The following is a 17,748-nucleotide window of genomic DNA, read 5'->3' as shown; positions in this document are numbered from 1 at the left end:
CCTTGCTTCCCAAATGAAGCCTGGCTGTGCATCAACGTCTGTCGCAGAGGCTCCTCTCTGTGTCCCAACCTCAGAGCCACAAAAGGTCAGGATGGGAGAAAGGGTCTCTTTTGAGGCTATGCCTAGGTTGCAGAACAGCCTGCCTTGCCTTGACGGTATTTTTGCCCCTTTTTTTATTTCAAAAGCCATTTGGCCTCCAGAGCTGCTGATGTTTTTGCTCCAAGGGCTTTCTACACTTTTACCTGCTTTCCCTACCTTCTTTTAAACTGGTTTCCTTTTACCATGTTTTGTTGCTGTTGCATTGTAAGCAGCCTTGGGTGTTTTAAAAACAAACAGAAAGGCAAGGTGTAAATGTTGTTAATATGCACAACATTTCTTTTATCCCATCTTGGCGCAAAGCTTTTGCAGGTTTTAGAAACAATGCAAAACCTGCTGAACCTGTTTACCAAAGGCAAAAGTAGAAAGAATGGACCACAAATGAAGATGCCTCTTCCAAACTACCTTCACCTCATTAGGGTGGATTGAGGAGGGGAGGGGGAGACACACTGGTGTTAGTTCTAGCCTTAGGTTGCAAACCATGAACCGCTTCTCAGTAGCATCCTTGAGTTTGATGGAGTGCCAGTACTTAAGATGAAGGTATTGCCAACCTTGGGGGAACTTCAAGAGTTCCAGAAGTACCAAAAAGCCTTAGGAGAATAAAATCCTCTAGAGGGATACCCCCACCCCTGAAAACAGACCTATAAGAACAGAGTATGCCCAAGGAGCATGAAATCATAGATTCATAGAATAGTAGAGTTGGAAGGGGCCTATAAGGCCATCAAGTCCAACCCCCTGCTCAATGCAGGAATCCACCTTAAAGCATCCCTGACAGATGGCTGTCCAGCTGCCTCTTGAAGGCCTCTTGGGTGGGAGAGCCCTCCACCTCCCTGGGTCACTGTTGATGGGGGAGGGGGCTGGAAATAAAGAATTTTAGCCAGCCAGCCACACAGAGGTTGTCACACAGAGGAGGACCAGGATCTCTTCTCGATCCTCCAAAAGTGCAGGACACAGAATAATGGGCTCAAGTTAAAGGAAGCCAGATTCCAGCTGGACATCAGGAAAAACTTCCTGACAGTTAGAGCAGTACGACAATGGAATCAGTTACCTAGGGCGGTTGTGGGCTCTCCCACACTAGAGTCGTTCAAGAGGCAGCTGGACAACCATCTGTCAGGGATGCTTTAGGGTGGATTCCTGCATTGAGCAGGGGGTTGGACTTGATGGCCTTCTAGGCCCCTTCCAACTCTGCTATTCTATGATTCTATGATTCTATGATAAACATCAACATTTGTCCCTGCAACAATTTGTTGCATATCCCACTTGTAAATTTCCCTATTTTGCATACTTTATTCTGACTAATCAATATGCCAAATAAAGAATTTGGGTATCATTGCGGCAGAAACTTGGTGGCTTGCTTTTTTCTTTCTTTTCTTTAAAGCGCAGGTCATTCTATGCAGCCACGTATTTAATAAAGGAGAAGGGAGGGCACTTAAAATTATAAAGCCTGTATTTGTTTCTAGCTGTGCATCTAAGTATTATTGGAGGCCACACGGGGAAATGTAGTTTGCGGCAAGAAAAATATAAATGAACAAGCCCGTCAGTCATCTCAGAACAGAAACTGTTGCTTGGCACATGGAACTTAATAGGGTCAGTGCATCAGGATTCCTTCCCTTTCGCAGCCGTACCTTTTGAGTCCAGCCTTGACATCTCAACATGGAGCATAAAAATGGGCCTGTTATTTTCATTTCAGCTGCATATTGTGCAGAGAGGAACAATGTGAGGGATATTATTTCAGAGCCCTGGGAAAAATTAGCAAGTCAAATATTGAATCAGCCTCTAGCATATGCTAAGGAGATTGCTTTGATCTTATCCAGCCTAAAAGCCCCATTATTGAATTTAAAGTCTGTGAACACATATCAGACCAATATATAAAGCCTATCCGAATACAAGTTTGAGAAACAGAAGATTGTTTTGACAAAAGGGGAAGGAGAGAATATTTTGCTGGAAATGTCAAAAGTTACTTGCTTAAAATACACATTCCAGTTTTCTGGGCCTAGTGATTCAAGGCAGCGGCTTCACCGAAAGAGCAGCCCATTCCCAAGACGAAAGCACAGAGAAGGGGAGACCATCAAAAAATTATCCCTGGTCCAGGACAGAAAGAAGAGCATGACTTATGAAGTAAAACGGCAGAGGGAAATGTATTCTTTTGTATTATTACCATATTTATTTTTTTATCCTGCCCTTCCTCCAAGGAGTTTAGAGCAGTGGACAACAACCCTGTGAGGTAGGTCAGGCCAAGAGATAATGGCTCAGTTCAGACAACATGTTAGTGAACATTGTGGAAAAACTCCACTCAACGGTTTGCGTTTTTAGGAGGTACTCCCCATGCAACATTTTCTAACTCCAGCACGGTGTGACTGTGGGCTACCATGGAGTTGAGTAAAATCCATTGCAATGTTTGACATTTCCTCCACCCTCTCTCCTCCCCCAGTTCTCCCGAAGGTATCCCATCAGCCATTGCTGCAAAAAACCGACAACCCCAGCGGCTCTCCTAGAGCGGCACTCGCGTCTTTCACTGCTCTTGCCAGGGAACTCTATAGCCAGTGGGGAAAGTCAACCCAACCCAACAGAAACGCCCCAGAGCCCTCCACACAACACAACGGTTATGCAGGAACTCTCCTCTGCAAAATGTGGATATTCTGCGTGGAGTGTTTTCCCCAAAAAAACTCCACCGTGGGGTGGAGTTTCTTCGCCGGACAACATATTTCTCAACGGTGGAGTAAAAACTCCACCATGGAGTTCTAAAACCACCGGTGAGAAACGTGGTGTTTGAACTGAGCCAATGACTTGTCCAAGATCATCCAGTGAGCTTTATGGCTGAGTGGGGCTTCAGTTGAAATCCAGCAGTCTAGTTACTACACAGTCAAGCTTCCCCAACTTGGTGCCCCCTAGATGTCTTGGGACTACAAATCCCATGCCAGCTGCACTACACCTTTGTGGCTCTGTGGACTACATTTGGGGTGTCCCTGGGGTGAATTTAGCGCTACACTTCTTCCTGTGTGCTTTCCAAACAGCAACATTTGGCCTTCCCCAATCAATTAAAAACAGCTTGGAATTTACAAGGGGAGGGCGGGGAAGCATGTGCTCCTCCCAGGACTGTACCACTTCGAAAAAAGCAGGTCTGAATGCTCCCTCAAATAAAACAAAAAAACACCTAGCACAGATAAAAAGTAAAATGTCAGGGGAAAGTCCTAATTAAACTCCTTCTCTCTGGCATGCTAGCTTCCAAATGCAGGTGATTTCATATTTACATGGGCGACCAGTCTGATATGTGAAATGTAATGTGCATCTGAAGTGTGTGTGACGTTGGTATGTTTGAATGAGCTTTTAGTTACACTAGAGAAGGTCAAATGATGTGTTTTCAGATTTGAGAAGACAGACAGACAATCCAAGGCAGGCCTACTCAGAAGTTAAGTCCTATTGAGTTAAGTGGGGCAGGTGTCTATAAGATTGCTGCTACAGCATCTGTGTAGGAGTACACACACACACACACACATGCAGAGAGAGAGAGAGAGAGAGAGAGAGAGAGAGAGAAGGGAACAGGAACTGTCTTGAGGAAATTTGATTTGAGAAGCATGAGGTAGCTTGATCCTACATTCATCCCCTAGTAGACAGAATGGTCTATGCTCTCAGGTATATGGTTCCAATTCTGGCTTAGGCTGCCACAACTCATCTCACCTAGTTGTGCTGGCGGAAGATTTCCTTCATTTTGCAGCCGTGCCCTATTCCAAGAACCAGGGTTAGCCCGAGGCGTTTTGCTGCTCGGTAGAGCCGCAAATGGCGCCCACCCAACGTGCGTAGGAACCACAGCTAGCCAAGTCCTCCGGGCGCCTGAGTCAGAAAACCCTGCAAGCATCATTGCCCCTACCTGACAGTCAACATACAAAGACGATACATTAAATAACCATTTGCTGTCCTCTCTTGGCACCCAAAATCGGCTGCTTGAGGCAGCCACCTCACTCTGCCTAATGGAACAGCCGGCCCTGCCAGGAACTCGACACTGCTCTTTTACACTGGCCAGGTCACAGGTGCCAGGTCAGCTTCACCGGTCCCCTAGATGTTTTGAAGTTCACGGGACAGTACCTCGGAGCCAAACAGGCACTGTTTATACCCCATAGCTTTCTGCAATCCACAGATGAACGGGTGTTTTCCATTCCATTACCTGATCCTTTAAAATCGAGGTAATGGGGATCGAAGCTGTCTTTACTGCTGATATATGGTCCCTCCCCAGGCTACTTCCAGTGCAATCGCCTTCCTTGGGCTGCTTCTCAAGCACGGTGTGTTAGTTAGCTGGGGAACTTAGGAAGGCCACCGGAAGGCTGTACTCCTTGGGGAGGCCTACCTGGCTCATTCATCCGCAAGAGAAGAAGCAGCTGCAGGGAGCTCACTTCCCCTTGCCTGCCAGAAAGAACACTCAGCTCCTCCACGGATTCCTGCTGGACATCAGGAAAAACTTCCTGACTGTTAGAGCAGTACGACAATGGAACCAGTTACCTAGGGAGGTGGTGGCCTCTCCCACACTAGAGGCCTTCAAGAGGCAGCTGGACAACCATCTGTCAGGGATGCTTTAGGGTGGATTCCTGCATTGAGCAGGGGGTTGGATTCAAAGGCCTTATAGGCCCCTTCCAACTCTACTATTCTATGATTCTACGATCCACCTACCCGTAGCCCCTGCGACTGCAGAAGGAAGACGATTCCACCAGCCCTACTGAAAGAATTGTTTTTCCTCTTCCCTCCCCATGCCTTTTTCCTTGTGTGTTGTGCCTTTTTAGATTGCAAGCCTGTTTTACTGATTATATGTAAGCTGCTCCAGGAGCTATTTTGGATGAGGAGCAGGATTATTATTATTATTTTTTTAAAAAACAAACCTCTACAGAAATATAAATAAATAAATAAAAAGTATACCGCCTCCTTTTAAACTGTTTCCGTTTTTAAAACTCAAGCATTTCACAATGTTTAATCTCATGGTCCAGCCAGATGTACTTTATTCTAGCAAAGCTGCCACTTAAATCACATTCAGCAACATGTAATATTCAGGTGGTGGTGGAAGGACAGAAGAGGAGTATGCGTACCTGGGCGTACAATGGCAACGTTTTTTTTTTTTTAAAGGCACTTCATCAGGTCCCCAAAAGGCAAAAACAACACTGATTTATTGGAGACTCCCCTGGTATATATGGTTAGATGAGGCCCGTGGAGACTAGTCGTTCTGATGTCAGTGGGGCGGTTTTAGTTAGAAACAGTCAAAACTCTAAAGAAGCTATCCCTTGGACTGGTTATGGCTGAAACCCAGAGCGGATTCACCACCCCACTGATATCAGAGCCATCAGCTTCTACTGGTTGGTGCCTAAGATGCCGTTGTGCCGTTGAGATTTGTCAACTTAACAGTCTTTTAGCATTTAAGAAAGCTATAAAGACTGGTCTCTTCCGGCAGGCCAATCCAGTGGAATTTTAGGATGCTTTTAGGATGTTTTTAGGAAGTTTTAACAATGTATATTGCGTTTTGATTAATGTTTTATGTGTTCTATGCTGTTGTTGTTCCCCGCTTTGATCAGGATGGATAGGGGTTAGAAACGTTTAAAAATAAATAAAAAATCAATAAAGCATCTGAACAGAATGTTGAGTCACACCACTGATTCATGAATATATGTCACAACACCACCCTCCCATCAAGGGCAAGAGAGAGACACCCCGCTAGGACCATTTAAAAGAGACGGATAGTCCTCGAAAACCGACGGGCCCGCTGGGAAAACTTACCATTTTGTTATTGATTTCATGAAAATGGATTTCGCAGACTTTTTCCACCACATCTTCGTTTTCAAAAGTTACAAACCCAAATCCTGTTTTAAAAAAAAACGAAACAGAGAAAAAGAAATATTAATTATGATCATAAGGGGCTTTTCTTCTTTTGAATGGCTTGCAAAATAAATTACCTTAAGGCACCTCGGTTATAGCATCCTATAAACTTGCATTCACAAATCAATGTGTGTGGGGCGGGTGTTGTTTTTCTGTCAAACCTTTACAGAGAAACTCTTTTAAGATTAATATGGATTAAATCAACAGGGGGTCGCTAGAGCTGAAAATAAGGACTGTATCCGTATTTGCCATTTCCCCCCAACACACACACACACACCCCTCTTCCTATAAATTTAAACAAGACATTGTTTTTTTGAGGGGGGGTTGGAACGGAAGAGATCAAACATGAAATAAAAGGGACATAAATCTTTCTTGCGAACGGTAGGTTCTGAGTAATAATTTTCCTCGTAGCCTTTCCTACTTGTCCATGAAGCCCTATTGGCTTCAGGTAGAGTGAAACCCGATGGGACTTTTCCTATTATGGATGTCTCATTAAGCAGCAAGGGACGGGTGGGAATGGGTCAGTGATACAAGAGATAATCATGAATCATCAGTTACCCATTGCCAGTAAGAGGGCAAACATATCAATAATTCTGCAAGCGCATGGCAGCTCTGAGCGTGGGTATTTGCCTCCAGGAAGACACCCACACACACCCAACACACACCCACTCCCCTCCGCAGCTCAGCTGTTATTGATAAGGGTTCAAAGAGATCAGCTTTGCTCTCCCCAGAAAGCAGTCGGGATAATACGCGCTCCTTGGATCTCCGCAGGTCCCCGGCTGTCCTTTCCGCTCGTTGCTGCGGTTCAGCCCTGCAGGTCAGCCAAGATCCAGAGGCGGTTATTTGTCTCTTTTCTTCCTGAATTACTTCCTCTAATACCTCATCAGGATATCCCGAGGCCTTTAAGGAGCTATGAAAGTCGCAGGTCTCTCATCTGATCGCTCGTCTGTTCTGCACTGCCACTTCAAACGCGGCGTCTGATTCGGGCCAGTTTAAGGTCGTTTGATGCCTGCTGTCTGCCCGTCAGCTATACGCTGTGTTTACCCTGTCAGGTTTCACCATCCTGGGCAAAACCGAGTTGAAGTTTTTTGGCAGCCGGCTCTAGAGCGGCGTAATGATTCAAACGCGTCTCTCTTTGGGGGAGCGGAGGGTGGTGGGGGAGTCTACCATCCCGTTTCTGGCACCCGCTCAATGGATGAATAAATATAGAAACCCATTAAAATAAAGTGACAGCTTTCCAAGTGAACCTATAGAACAGAAGCCGGTTCCCAAAATAGTGTCACAAGAGACTTGGCAGCTTCTAACGGGACAGAAATTCAGCACACATGACAGACGCCCAAACCTTCGCTCCACGCAGCAACGGCAGGCTCAGGAAGTAAAATGCAGGCTACGGCAACAGGAGCCACGTAATTCAAACTACGCACTCAAGCTGGCTGCACGTGGCAGAGTAAACATCGCGTCTACACCGAACCGGGGCCGTATCTGTGTTTAATCACTCTCAGAACAGGAGAAAAGGGCTGAAATAGACAGCCTCACTTGGTGGGTAAATAGACAAACCCGGAAGATCTGGGTTCAAATTCTCAACTCTGCTAAAGCAACATCCATTCCAGCATTCCACAGCAACCAACCAAACGTGTCTGGGGAAACCACAAGCAGGAAATGTTGTCGCTGCCCAGCAGCTGATTAGCTATTACTTTCCTTTCTTTCCTCCTCCTTCCCAAACACTTTTCCTTTTGTGTTGTGACTTTTAGATTGCACAGCTGAGGGCAGGGACATTATTAATTTTTCTTTGCAAACTGCCTTGGGATCTTTTTCGGTTGAGCAACAGAGTAAAAATTCTACAAACACATAACACTGAGGAGCTTTGGCCAATTTGGTGCTTCACATTCTGAATTCTCCACTTTTAAATTACAAAACATTTGTTATTTGCATTTGCAAGGTACGGTAAATGTACAAAAACCTCCCTCTCTTTCTCTCTCTCTCTCTCTCTAATATCCCACACTTGCAAGTCTGCCATCCTCCTCCTCCTGACCCACCATTAAGACATTCAGAGTCCCTAATAATCAGGATTATTAGGGATTCTGAATGCCAAAACCAGGTGCTGTTTTTGATCTATAAAGCCTTACACAACTTGGGACGGAACACCTCTCCCGACATGAACCTCCCCGTACACTGCGCTCTACATCTAAGGTCCACCTCCGAGTGCCTACTCCGAGGGAAGCTCGGAGGATGGCAACAAGGGAGAGGGCCTTTTCAGTGGTGGCCCCTCAATTATGGAATGATCTCCCCAAAGAGGCTCGCCTGGTGCCAACATTGTTATCTTTTCGGCGCCAGGTTAAGACCTTTCTCTTCTCCCAGGCATTTAACAGCATTTAACAACATATGCTGAGTGAATTTGTTTTTAATGGACCCCAGAATAGCTGTTTTTATAAGAATACTGTGTTTTTATGCTTTTTATGTTTTTAAAGTTTGTATATTTGTTTTAATGTTTACTGTTTTTAACTTTTGTAAACCGCCCAGAGAGCTTCGTCTATGGGGCGGTATATAAAATAAAGAAATACCTGTGAGATCTCCCCCCAAATGCTTCCTCCCCTTAGAAAACCATTGCAAGGCATATGCAAACGATACTCGCAAACATCAGCAATCATTGCACCATCCCTCTCTTACTTCTCACACCTATCTGCACAATTACAACACCCAGTACTGTCTAACAAGCAGCTGCTGCAGTCAAGCCCTTACAATGGGGGACCCCTGGAATTAATTACTGTGGCAAATTTCCAGAGGCTTGGACGGATGGGGTCGGGTGCAGGTCTGTGAAGTTTTGAAAATACACGTTTTCTGTTTTGAAAATAAGAGTTTAGGTAAGCAAATTGCATGCAATGCCTGAAGCTTTTGTGTTATGAGAAAGGAAATCTTTGAGATATAGCTTATGCAGCTTGGCTCTCTTACTTGAGCCATCTGAACAGCTATTATAAATATTATTATTTCTATAGCTTCAGCTATTTCTATAGCTTCGGCTATTGGGCGGCACAGAAATGCAGTAAATAAATAGCTTAGTCTCTCTGGGTGGCTTACAACAATTCTTAAAAATACAAAATAATAAAAACATAGCCTAAAAAATTTAATGTGGAAAAATTAAAACAATGTAAACAGCTGAAAACAATTCAAATAAGCAATGATTTCCCTAATAGACCTAAATGCCTCATCATACAGCAGTAAATGCCTGGGAGTTCATGATGGCTTTCACCTGGAATCAAAAAGATGACAGTGTTGGTGCCAGGCAAGCCTCAGTGGGGAGCTCTTTCCACAGTCAGGGGGCCACCTCTGAGAAGGCCCTCTCCCTTCTGAACCTCCTTTGAAGGTGGCACTCGGACGGAGGGGTAGATGTTGATTGTAGTGCCAACGTAGTTTAGGCTTTTCTAAACCATTCTTTGAGGAGGTGGCCTGAGTAGCCATTAAGACTCTCCTAACCCCCCACCCCACCCCCACAATTTCCCCAAAGGGCTGTTTCCATCTGGCATCACCTCCTATCCTCAACTTTTCCCCTTTGTCTGCTCTCTCACCCCCGCCCGTTTAATTCCAACGGCTCGGTTGCCGTCGGAATTCTGCAATTCAGTTGACTCACAATGACATTCCTGGAATTTGGGGACCACAGTGAGTTCAGCCATTAACGGTACGATTAGAATTGCATACCACAGGGACGGGTTTTTTTTCCGCCCAGCCCTAGGAAACTCCATTTCTGCAGGCCATTAATTGCTTGATCGCCAGAAACATCTTCATCATTAGTAACTCATTAGCAAATAACGCAGCAGAGGATTTCAGTTTCGATCCCCCCCCGCCCGCCTTCAGCTGCCAGTAACGAGAAGCAAAAGGGCATTTATAGGAGATTAGCAATAACCATGCTGAACACGCCAGAAAAGCCCGCAACGGTCATGAACACTTCCAAACTTCTGTGTTGCTTGGCCTTTTCCCCCTTTCCCTTCGCCCTGAAGATGAGCCTCTTCAGGGAAACTAGCAGCCTGATTCAAAGGTAGATACAGGCCTTGCTCTATTTAGAGACTACAAGAAAAGGAGTTTGAGGGCGGGGAAGAGAGAAATTGTGCATGTTTTGGAAGATCAGTGCCGTTTCAAACACATCTGGTTGCTTGGTTTGGCAAGGGGGGGGGGAAACTGGACTTGATTTCATCAGAGGATATTTATTTATGGGCTTGGGGAAGAGCCAAGGCTCAAGAAGAAAATATTCTGTTCCTCAACTATGTGATTGGTTTTGCCTGCTGGACATGGGCGTTATCAGACAACGATCCACGATTTGATGACGGTCACTGAGCCCTAGCTCATTACTTGGGCTCTCACTCCGGTCTCCACCTCTGCGTGCGAAAGGAAGACAGTAAAAATGTCCACTTTCGTTTTAGAACAAACCAGTTAGTTAACAAACCAGGATCTGAAATCATAGCTCGTCGGCGATCACCAGAAGTATGGTTTAAGTCGGTGGTTCCCAACTATGGCTCCTTCCAGATCTTGTTGAACTACAACTTGCATTGTATCCCCAGCCAACGTAGTTAATGGTCAGGGATGATGGCAGTTGTAGTCCAATTTCATCCGGGGATTCGGGTTTGGAAACCGCTGGTTAAGTGATTTTTGAATTGGGCCAGTATGTTGGCCAGGGATCATTTTAAGTAAACCGATTTCCCCAGGCAGGGCTGGTGCTACCATAGAGGCCGCTCAGGCGGCCGCCTAGAGTGCCAAGCTAAGGATTCAGCTGGGTCTGGGCGGGCGAGATGGTGTCCCGCGCCCGCCCAGCCGAAGCGAAGTCAGGGACGCTGGGGTGGGGGTGGGGCGGCTCCACGTTCGGACTTCCAGAACACACCCGGAAGAGAGAGAGAGAGAGAGAGAATGTATGGGTGAATGGGGTGCACGGGGTCTTTGAGTGAACGCATGTGTTCATGCGTGTGTTTGTTTGGAGTGAGTGATGCTGAGTGTGTGTGTGCGTGCGTGTGTGTGAGTTGGGAGGGGGATGATTTGGAGGTGATATTCCTATTAAATAATGCATTTTAGACCCATAGACGTTCCTTTCCAATTTGTTTGCTATAATTGGCATGACGTATTTCATGCACTTTAAAATAAATTTAGCAGTTTCAAGTTTTGTGCTTCTTATTTTTTCCAGGAAACATATGTTCTTAAAAATCAAAGTTGGCGTGTGTGTGTGTGTGTGTGTGTGTGTGTGTAAGTAGCTCACCTTGCCTAGGGCGCAAAATAGTCTGGCACCGGCCCTGTCCCCAGGGGTGAGAACTCATTCCCTCCAGCATTTCACAGGTGAAAAAAAGGGCATGTTTATTCTCCTATCAAGGATCACTTTGAAAGCCTTATCCCCGCCCCCACCATGATAGGTTGCCTAGGCTCTATTTGGACTGCTCTGTGCAATATTCATTTACTCTGCCATACTCTGTCCTCCATTGGTTTTAAAAGCCCAAGAGAATGCTTGTTCTGTTGGATAAAATACATACTATAAAAATAGTAATTGTCCCACAGTAGATTACCAATTCGAAATATAGATTAAAAACTGTAGTGTATGAAATAGCAGGCTGTGCACGGGGTAGTCATGTGCAATCACTGACATGCATGTGCGCTAGAGTGGGGATGGGCAGAAGGTGCTTTGGACTTCATCTCCCAGAAGCCCCTGCCAGCATAGCCCAATAGTCAGGAACGCTGGGAGCTGAAGCCAAAAACATCTGGAAATCTATTTTCTGCCCAGTACTAGAGGGGAAAACCCCCACATCTGTTCCTCACTCAGAAGAATCCTAGCAACCCACACAACATTATTATTATTATTATTATTATTTATTTATATAGCACCATCAATGTACATGGTGCTGTACAGATAACACAGTAAATAGCAAGACCCTGCCGCATAGGCTTACAATCTAATAAGTTGTAGTAAACAATAAAGAGGGAAGGAGAATGCAAACAGGCACAGGGAAGTGTAAACAGGCACCGGGTAGGGTGAAGCTAACAGTATAGAGTCAGAACAAACTCAATATTTGAAGGCTATAGGGAAAAGAAAAGTTTTTAGCTGAGTTTTAAAAGCAGTGATTGAGTTTGTAGTTCTCAAGTGTTCTGGAAGAGCGTTCCAGGCGTAAGGGGCAGCAGAAGAAAAAGGACAAAGCCGAGTAAGGGAAGTGGAGGTCCTTGGGCAGGCGAGAAGCATGGCATCAGAGGAGCGGAGAGCACGAGCGGGGCAATAGTGTGAGATGAGAGAGGAGAGATAGGCAGGAGCTAGACCGTGAAGAGCTTTGAAGGTCAGCAGGAGAAGTTTATATTGGATTCTGGAGTGAATTGGAAGCCAATGAAGAGATTTCAGAAGTGGAGTGACATGGTCAGAGCGGCGGGCCAGGAAGATGATCTTAGCGGCAGAGTGGTGGACAGAGACCATCGGACTGATGTGAGACGAAGGAAGGCCAGAGAGAAGAAGGTTGCAGTAGTCCAGCCGAGAGATAACCAGTGCGTGAACGAGAGTCTTGGCAGAAGAGACAGACAAGAATGGTCGAATCCTGGCAATATTATATAGGAAGAAACGACAGGATTTGGGCCTGCTCAACAGGCAAAAGCAGTATTTCCCAGGTACAGAGGAGAGAAAACAGAGGCAAATAGAAACAGCTGGAGCAAAAGAACGCCTTCCTGATTTTCACATTACTTGAGATTGAGACGCACACATTGATCACACTTTTGTGTGCTGCAAATAGACCGAATGGATTCGGAGCAAAGACAGCAGTTGCGAGAACAACAGACTTCTAAATTTGGCTCCTAAAATCTAACTTATTGTAGGCTACACAGCATGCGCGCTGCTCTTGGCTACCCATCCATAGCACGGAACAATCTGTCTCTATTAGCAAAATGCAACCTAGCAGTCTTAAAGGCTGCACAAAGGTCTCGTTCTGTTCCTATTTGTGGCAGCCTTTTAGAGAAAGGGAAGACAAACGTTCCTCGGTAGCAGGGAACAAGTTTTGCTGCCCTTCTAAAGGGAGAGGCACACAGCAATAATTAAAAAGCAAAGGAAAACGTGAAAAAATAGTCCCTGATGTGTCACACACCAACTCGTCGAGCGGTACAGACCCAAAGCTTAGCACCAGCGGGCAGTTTGTGTCTGAAAAGCTACGTTATTTATTTATTTAAAACATTTGTATCCCGCCCTATATCAAGATCTCAGGGCGGCGTACAGATAAAAGCATACAGTATAAAACAATAAATATACACAGCTAAAAACAAATTAAACCATGAACCAAGTTAAAACGATATATAATTTAAAAGCAGTAAAAACAATTAAAACGGTTAAAGCAATGTGCCATCTTAGTGAATTTAACCATTAAAGGCTTTGTTAAAAAAGCCGTGTTTTCGCTTGGTGCCAGAATAAAATCAGCGTTGGCGCCAGTCGGGCCTCCAAGGGGAGGGCATTCCACAGTGGACTGGGGTTTTTTAGTCTCTTACATCAACCTGTTTTTAAAATGCACAGACCATTCTCTAACCCGACTGTCTTCATTCTTTCGAAGTCTGGAACCTCTGCTGATTCTATGATCCACCGGTAGGTGGATCATAGAATCATAGACTAGTAGAGTTGGAAGGGGCCTATAAGGCCATCGAGTCCAACCTCCTGCTCAATGCAGGAATCCACCCTAAAGCATCCCTGACAGATGGTTGTCCAGCTGCCTCTTGAAGGCCTCTAGTGTGGGAGAACCCACCACCTCCCTAGGTAACTGGTTCCATTGTCGTACTGCTCTAACAGTCAGGAAGTTTTTCCTGATGTTCAGTGTCATCCTTCCCCAAGGTGGTGCCCTCCAGATGATGGATGCCACATCTGGAGGGCACCAGGTTGGGTAAGGCTGATCTACATAGCTCATTTCATCAGGAAGAAAACTTCATAACCTGTGATGGGCTTAAGCAAAAAGGGGGCAGAAATCTGTCCAGCTTCTAAAAAATACAATAAAAAAATACAAGTACAATTCATGCCCCAAAATGCATAATTCTTTTTTCCATGCCCCATTAGTCAAGGTAATGAATACACACTCATTTTTAAATTACCTCAAGTCTTAGAAACCTTTCTGGATTAAACAGACAATTGTTTCTTATGAGTGGTACAAAGAATCAACAACCAAAAAAAACGCCATTCCGCTGAAAGTGCACGAGAAAGATTAACACAAAACAAAAGAGGCTGTTTAAAATGGTGACATAAATAGGAATCTGGTTGTCAAGGAGCGCGCATTTTTAAAATGAAATTATACTGCATCCTCCTGAATGAAGCTATTATTGGAAGCTAACAAGCTCTATTTAAGAGATAAGCGTTTCACGGAGTCAAACAGGGTGGCTCCCCCCTCCCTCTTTATTCAAATGAATAAAAACTGCATATAGATTTGAATAATCATTTTTGAGAGAAAAGGGAAAGGGGAAAAAGAAAAGAAAACGGGGGTGTGGGGGGGAGGAGGATAAAACAAAGGGTGGAGGCAGAGAGAAAGAGGCCCTGAAATGTGCAATTTGAGCCAAGAGAGATGACTGAAGGAGAGGCAGGCAGGCAGGAGTGGATGGTTTTGGAGGCTTAAAAAAAAGAGGCAAATACAAGCAAAAATAATTTTGGAAATATATAAAAAGTCATCTCATTCACAGGCAAGTCAATAGTCCCCGAGGGACACTGAAACTCAGTGAATCATCAAGGAAATTGACTGATGTGCTCCACACTATTTTAGCTGCTTATATTGCTTCATGGTCCAAAGGAATTCTGCATCAACCCCATTAGCAGATCAAGTGCCGGGCAAACTTCAGAGCAATCCTTTGAAAGGGGGAATGACTAAAGAACCCCCACGGCACTGCTCCCAGAGACGTCTGTTTGATTTCCCTGGATCTACCCCAATGGAATGCCTTGTAGGTCCAAAAATGACAAAGACACTGTTCAGGCGACACACTAAGCCACAGTGGTTAAGCATTTTGAGCTGAACATGATGGCTTAGCGTGTCGTGTGAACCATTCCTAACCATGGTGGCTACATAACCACGGTTTAAACACGCTCACTCACCGTTTGTCGCAAAAGGGTTAGTGGCCTAACCATGGTTTAGCGTGTCCTCTCAACAGGCCCAAAGAATCAATTTTAATTTTTGTGAACCGCCCAGAGAGCTTCAGCTATTGGGCGGTATAAAAATGTAATAAATAAATAAATATTAACACGTTTCTTATGTAGGGTGACCCTATGAAAAGGAGGACAGGGCTCCTGTATCTTTAACAGTTGTATTGAAAAGGGGAATTTTAGGAGGTGTCATTTGTATATATGGAGAACCTGGTGAAATTCCCTCTGCTTCACAACAGTTAAAGCTGCAGGTGCCCTGCCCTCTTTTAAATCCTGTCACTCTAGTATAGCTCCTGCAGCTTTAACTGTTGTGACGAAGAGGGAATTTCACCAGGTTCCCCATATATACAAATGACACCTGCTGAAATTCCCTTTTCTATGCAACTGTTAAAGATACAGGAGCCCTGTCCTCCTTTTCATATGGTCACCCTATCTTATGGCATAAGTCATTCCAGCCTGGTGTGCTCCAGATGTGTTGGACTAAAACTCCCAGAATCAACCAGCCAGCGGCTGGAAGTTGTCATCTGACACATCTGGAGTGCACCAAGTTTGGGTTTGAGAAGACTGGCGCAAGCTTTCCTGGACCAGAACCAACATCTCAGTCTCGCAGGTCCAATAGTTCCAACTTGTATGTATACAATCTATCCTACCTCCCACTGGGTCTACTTTGTTCACGGGGGTTGCAATCCCTGTGCCCCTGAATACAGCCCTCCCCTTGTACACAACGAGACCTAATTTTGCCTTAACATGCATAGATTGCATGGTGAAATGTGCACACATGTCTGCATTTTGAGGCCTAGACAGGAAAGAACAAGTTTTTTAATTGCTAGCTAGTTGGTTTTATGGGAAAGTTTTTTAAAAAATGTCCGCCTAGTAAAACAGAATCATTGTCAATAGCCACTTCAGAACTGCTCAAGTACGGTGGATCCATTAACATACATACACCCATTTGAAATGTCAAGTAGGTTCAGTTTTCTCTACCAACATTTTGCGCACCTATTTAAAAACAATTTATAGGCTGCCTTTAAGGGTGGAACCTTCTCAATACATGCACATTCCCAAATACTTGATTCCACACTCGAGGTCCAACCCCATTTCATACAAACTCACATTTTCACAGCCCCAGCAGAGTTAAAAGTCAAATTGGAGCTCAAAGGCCCACCAGTGAGAGATATACTGTTCTGGCCGAATGACTGAAACCGTACATGATTAAAACAATTAAAGAAATTGGTAGAAGCCATAAATAAAGTTAACAAGGCGTGCCAGAGGCGCCAAGCAGCAATTGCTTGGAAAAGTTATGCTTCTGCATGCTGAATTTTGGTGGGCTTACCTCTCCCTCCCACCACTCAAAGTAAGCGATATTTCATGCTTGCATTTGCGGCTGGAGAGGCCCTGTGTTAGGTTAGCTGAGATATGGCCCTGACGATACTCGCAGCTATGAAATACTGCAGTGAGTACTTTGAACCTAGCGGAATTTATCTCTGCGCACGCCGATAATTGAACCACACATACAGAGTTCTACTTGGCTGTGTGAGTTGTGGGCAGACACCCATAGACATGTTGGCAGCTAACAGGCCAAATGAGATGTGGCATGGGAAATCCATCAATAGGAGCTCCCTTTTTTAAAAAAAAAGTATTTAAAATATGTACTGCAATAATAAAATAGCAGACAGCGTTAGCAATGCAAACAGATTTCAATAATTCACTCCAAGACCACAATATAAGAGAATACAAAAAAGTTTTCAATATAAAGTATTCAATATAAGAGAATACAAAAAAGGCAGTGCTCCGTAGCGCCCCCTAGTGGAGTGAAAGACTTTATTCCTCCAACAGGAGGGGAGGGGAGAATTCCTCAAGTAATTAAGACAAATAAATACCCAGATTTATATGTTAAAATAGACAACTGTTTCCCCTCAGCAATGAACAGCCAGCATTTCTAGTGCTAAGCATCCACACTTACTTTTATCCAAGGCATGGTAGCAGGCTGATCAGTGGGAGAAGGCCCCCAAGGAGATGGCTGAAGAGTACCATAGTGCAACGGTATTTTCCAAACATTCAATTGGGGAATGCCCCCCCCCTAAAATTGGAGTCCTGCTCCATTTTTAAAAAGAGAGATTCTCAGTTTCCAGACTAGCAACCGGTGATCATCTTGTAACCACAGAGTAGCCCAATGAGGTATAAGCAAAAATGTGTCCCCGTCCCTTTCGTGATTCCATTTGCCGGCCACAAAAGGGGAAGCATTTTGTCCGTTTCTAGGATTGGGGGAATATTTCAATGACAGGAGGCACAAGTTGCCATAGGGCTCCTTCTTGGTGTCAGAGGCCATTTGTTTTCCCTTTTCTAGAATGCCCCACTTGGATTGATGTCACATCGTGACCTAGGCTTCTTGAGAGTGGGAAAGCAGCTGGCAAAAGCAAGAAGCCATGGGTTTCCCCGCGGCCTTGAAATTCACCCCCAAAACATTAAAGTGGAAAAGCGGTTTTGGCCGCATTCACCAACAAATCCACGGAAAATTTATCTTTTCTGAACTTTCAGAAGTGAGAGGCCCAAAGTCACCCAGTGGCAACAGAGTTGGGAAGGGATATGGAAACGACGAGTGTTGAGAAATATGTCTGTGAGGCTAAAAGAAAATTATTATAAGATTGTATGGAGGTGGTACCTAACCCCGGTAAGATTAAATAAAATAAATAAGA

General features: G+C 44.8%; 1 protein-coding gene across 15 annotated transcripts in view; it reads right to left on the bottom strand.

Annotated features, from left to right (window-relative positions):
* The window catches only part of MSI2 (musashi RNA binding protein 2), a 529,178-nt gene that overhangs the window by 129,961 nt on the left and 381,469 nt on the right, over nucleotides 1-17,748 (bottom strand). For all 15 annotated transcript variants that reach the window (XM_063146636.1, XM_063146638.1, XM_063146640.1 and 12 more), the window contains exon 8: nucleotides 5,851-5,933. In XM_063146636.1, coding sequence (XP_063002706.1) covers nucleotides 5,851-5,933 — 83 coding nt within the window. The remainder of the gene's footprint in view (nucleotides 1-5,850; nucleotides 5,934-17,748) is intronic.

The sequence above is a fragment of the Elgaria multicarinata genome, chromosome 22 (genome assembly GCF_023053635.1).
Source record: "Elgaria multicarinata webbii isolate HBS135686 ecotype San Diego chromosome 22, rElgMul1.1.pri, whole genome shotgun sequence".
NCBI lineage: Eukaryota > Metazoa > Chordata > Lepidosauria > Squamata > Anguidae > Elgaria > Elgaria multicarinata.
Note: the sequence above shows the minus strand (reverse complement) of the source record. Positions and strands in the feature narration are given on the sequence as shown.